At 35.6% G+C, this 4,662-nt stretch overlaps 1 protein-coding gene across 1 annotated transcript in view; it reads right to left on the bottom strand.

The window, feature by feature from the left end:
- The window catches only part of LOC107595161 (acyl-CoA desaturase-like), an 8,146-nt gene extending 3,563 nt beyond the window's left edge, over nucleotides 1-4,583 (bottom strand). The window contains exons 1-4 of the mRNA XM_016285500.1: nucleotides 4,365-4,583; nucleotides 2,836-2,966; nucleotides 1,493-1,698; nucleotides 763-995 (exon numbers count right to left, since the gene is read on the bottom strand). Of these exons, the coding sequence (XP_016140986.1) occupies nucleotides 763-995; nucleotides 1,493-1,698; nucleotides 2,836-2,966; nucleotides 4,365-4,575 (781 nt within the window). The 5' untranslated portion in view covers nucleotides 4,576-4,583. The remainder of the gene's footprint in view (nucleotides 1-762; nucleotides 996-1,492; nucleotides 1,699-2,835; nucleotides 2,967-4,364) is intronic.
- Between the last annotated feature and the right edge of the window lie 79 nt (nucleotides 4,584-4,662).

Consider the following 4,662-nt stretch of genomic DNA (forward strand, 5'->3'; position numbering starts at 1 on the left):
CTCATCAAGGCTGCATTTATTTGATCAAAAATACAGAAAAAAACAGTAATCTTGCAAAATGTTATTACAATATAAAATAATGGTTTCTATTTTAATATCCTTTAAAATATAATTTATTTTTTTGATGCAAAGCTGAATTTCCATCATCATTACTCCAGTATAAAGCGTCACATGATCTTCAGAAATCATTCTAATATGCTGAAGACTGGAGTAATGATGCTGAAAATTCAGTTTTGATCACAGAAATCAATTAGATTTTAATGTACATTAAAAGAAAAAAACTTTATTTTATATCATAATAATATTTCACAATATTGCATTTTTTCCTATATTTTTGATCAAATAAATGCAGCCGTGATGAGCAGAAGAAACTCCTTTAAAAAAACGTTCTGATTCCAAACTTTTGACCTGTAGTGTATATATACTGTATGTATATATATATATATATATATATATATATATATATATTTAATATGTGTGTATATATATATATATATATATATATATATATATATATATATATATATATATATATATATATATATATAATAGACATTGTTTCTTCAGGTTAAATGTGCTTGATTGTCCTAAAAATAAGCTTTAGCTCTTTGAGGTTTTTGTGCACTCAACTGTCTGCAGTCTATTGGTAGTTAAAGTTCAACTCTGCTCAACTTTGTCCCATCACCGACTCTTCCTGAAAGGAATCAGCGCTGGTTGTGTTGATCACAGACTGTAAACCAGCTCAGACTCTATCAGACGTACCTACAGTGCTGAAGGTGACGAATCTGTTCTCCCGGGGTCTGATGCTGCCGTTGTAGGGCCGGTTTCCCCACATGTGCGCGGCGCTGTTCACCAGCCAGGTGGCGTTGAGCACAAGTGCGTATCGGAGGAGAGCAGGGACGAAATACGCCACCCACAGAGACTCGCCCCACACCAACCACGGCACGAGCGTCGGCACGGAGAAGCACATCAGCAGCACAGACGACTTGTAGAACCTGACACAGTTCAATCAGACCCAGTTAAACAGTGTATTCAGGCCAAAACTGCCATTCTGACTGACATCTGTGACTCTGCAGCACAAAAGCAGTGTTAAGTCGCTGGGGGATATTTGTAGCAATGACCAACAATACATTGTATGGGTCACAATTATACATTTCTCTTTTATGCCAAAAATCATTAGGACATTAAGTAAAGATCATGTTCCATGAAGATATTTTGTAAATTCTGTACCTAAAACTTAATTTTTGATTAGTAATATGCATTGCTAAGAACTTCATTTGAACAACTTTAAAGATGATTTTCTCAATATTCAGATTTTTTTGCACCCTCAGATTCCAGATTTTCAAACACTACCCTTTCCTAACAAACCACACATCAATGAAAAGCTTATTTATTCAGCTTCCAGATGATGTATTAATCTCAATTTTAAAAAATCGACCCTTATGACTGCTTTTGTGCTCCAGGGTCACATATGAAGTGATCTCAGACTTGCCTCCTCTGGAACATGACGACTTTATCAGCCTTCAGGTCGTCGAGCTCCAGCTTGCGTCCCTTCTCAATGACGTCCGGATGCTTGCGGACCAGCAGCCAGCCGATGTGAGAGAAGAAAAAGCCTCGCACAGCGTTGTGAGGGTCGGCGTCCGTCTCGGAGTATTTGTGGTGAACGCGGTGATCTCGAGACCATTCGTAGATGTCATTCTACAGAGAGAGCAGGAGATGAAGAAGCGCCTCATTTCTACACTACTAATGAAAAAGACTGCAACTCTGCTTTGTGCCACTAGCAGCACACAAATGACACACTACATCTGGAACACAAAAATACATGGAAGCCCATTTCTGCCACTAAATAAAAAAGCTAATTGTGACTTTTTTCTAGCAATTCTGACTTCTTTTCTCAATTTTGTGAGATGTAAACTTGCAATTGCGAGTGATGAAGTTCAATTCTGAGGAAAAAAAGACACAACTGCAAGTTTATATCTCACAATTCTGACTTTATAAACTTGCAATTGTGAGGAAAGTCAGGATTGTGAGATGCAATTACCTTTTCTATTTTTTGTGAATAGATGGAAATGACGGAAATCAAATGTACAAATAATAAACTTCATAGAAAGCGAACAGCGTCGAACGTTTCTTACAACTTTTACAGGTTCACTAGCAGTCAAATGTTTAATCCAGGGTTATTCTAGTTAATACAATAAACGTTAACTGAAATAAAATAAAAATTAAAAATTAAAATTAAATTAAATTTTAAAAAAATAAATTAAATTTTTTTTTTTTTTTTATTAAATTAAATTAAATAATTTCGGCTAGTGCCAAGGAAACATCTAATTTTTGTTTAGTTTAAGTTATTAAATTAGCTACAACAAAATAAATAAAAATTAAGAAATACTATATATACATAAAAAACTAAGAAAAATGACAAAAAGTAAGAAAAATTCAAAACACAACAAGTATAACAGTATATAGCACTGATACTAAATTAAAACTGGCTTGAACACGCATGACGGAATGTTTCTCATGATCTTAAAAACGTTCCGATCTAAAAGCTTCTGCTGAAATGCTTGGAATTGAGATGATTTTGTATAAAAGAGGCTCAAATATAAGAGAGATTTCATTTGCATCATGTTTGAATCATTCCCAGACTTACATTTGCGTGATTTCAGAGTTTGCATCACTCTACCTTGATTCTAACATGAGGAAACGCGTCAGAATGAAGAGTGAGATGAGCCTAAACTCCTGACTGCGGGCCTCTCAACTCTATACTGACGTTTGTTACGTACGTTAAATCAAACCGTCGTGCAGATGGCGAGGTCTGTACGGAGACGGGTTCGTTACCTGGAAGGCCATGGAGTTTGCGAAGGCGAGAAAGATCTGGAGCGGTAATGATGCTTTATATGATCTGTGACTCCAGAGTCTGTGAGCGCCGGCGGTGATGCCCATAGCACTGAACAACCAGCATGCACAAACTGAAAAACACAAACATACGCCATCCATCATATACAGATGCAAATGACTTTCAAATGTACTACTTAGACCCACAAAACTTCCATTTTTAATGCACATACATGAAGTCTCAATCACTCACAGTTCAATACACCTGGATTTCATGCATCTTTTTTTTTAATGCATTTTTGGGCAAATAAATGTGACCCTGGAGCACAAAATCAGCCAAAGGGGTCAATTTTTGGAAATTGAGATGTATGCATCATCTGAAAGCTGAATAAATAAGCTTTCCAATGATGTATGGTTTGTTAGGATCGGACAATATTTGAAAATCTGGAATCTGAGGGTGCAAAAAAATCTAAATATTGAGAAAATCATCTTTAAAGTTGTCCAAATGAAGTTCTTAGCAATGCATATTACTAATCAAACATTAAGTTTTGATATATTTACGGTAGGAGATTTACTAAATATCTTCATGGAACATGAAATGCACATTCACCAACTTTTTTGCGGTCTGATTCTCTTTCACCTAATATAGTTTTATTTGAAGTACTCCTGAGATTTTAAAACAAATATTTTAATAACGAAGTATCACATTTGCATGCTCATTGGTTCTCTGACATTGGTTACGGTCACATGTCATGCAGGTAAACAAATAAAATATTAAATTTTTTCAGTAAGTATTTTGTTTTAATTCATTTCAAAATTGTCAAATTGTTTCAATTTGAAATTTGTAAGATTTAATTAATTATTAGCTTTTAACTCGTAAACCCCCTGCAGTTTCTTCACAAACCCAGTTTGGGAAACTTTGACACAATGTAATGTTTAATGCACTTCGTGTTGTTGACAACGAATGGAATATATTTTCTTACTCTTTGTATTTTTATATCAGTATGGTACAAGATTATCCTACACGAATCAATGGGGAAAACGAGATGGGTCAAAAGTAATCTAAAAGTAGTGATTACGTTACTAACATTTTTGTCATGTAATTTGGAATTAGTAATGCATTACAATTTATAAGTAATCTACCCAGCTCTGCTAGCCAATGAGATTTTATTAAATGAATAAAGAGTGAATACAAATTTAATTTGCACATAATCGTCTAATATGATGAGCTGGATGTCATTAGGACTAATTGTGTGTATTAGAGCATTTCAAAATGAGATTGAAGAAGATTACAACACAAAGCAATTGCACGCCTTCAAAAGTCTTTATATGCAGCTTGACGGCCCTGGTCTCCATTCAGCTTTATTGTTTGGAAAAGCGCAGTGGGAACATTCTTCTAAGCATCTCCTTTTGTGTTCCACGTTAGTATGAAGTGAGTATGTTAAGCAAATCATGACAGAATGTTAGTTTTTGCATGATTTATAGAGGGGTTATGCGTTAAAAAAAAAGAAAGAAAAGTGCATGATACTTACACCAGATCAATGTGAGAGCACTTGCAGACGGAAGCAGGACGAGTCCATACAGAGCTCCGATGTGCAGCAAACTCATGAGAATGACATTTCTCCACACTACGACGGTGACAGGTTTGGGCCCTTCTTTCTCTTTATATGTGTGATCAAACACGTCCTCCGTGGTCTCCGGTTCTGGACGCCAGATTGGAGATTTGATTTCCCTGTCAGGCATGATGAGCACTGCCAACACACACACACACACACAGACAGACAGAGACAGAGACACACACACACACACACACACAGACAGAGAAAAAGA

The sequence above is a fragment of the Sinocyclocheilus grahami genome, unplaced genomic scaffold (assembly GCF_001515645.1).
Source record: "Sinocyclocheilus grahami isolate Dianchi unplaced genomic scaffold, SAMN03320097.WGS_v1.1 scaffold198.1, whole genome shotgun sequence".
NCBI lineage: Eukaryota > Metazoa > Chordata > Actinopteri > Cypriniformes > Cyprinidae > Sinocyclocheilus > Sinocyclocheilus grahami.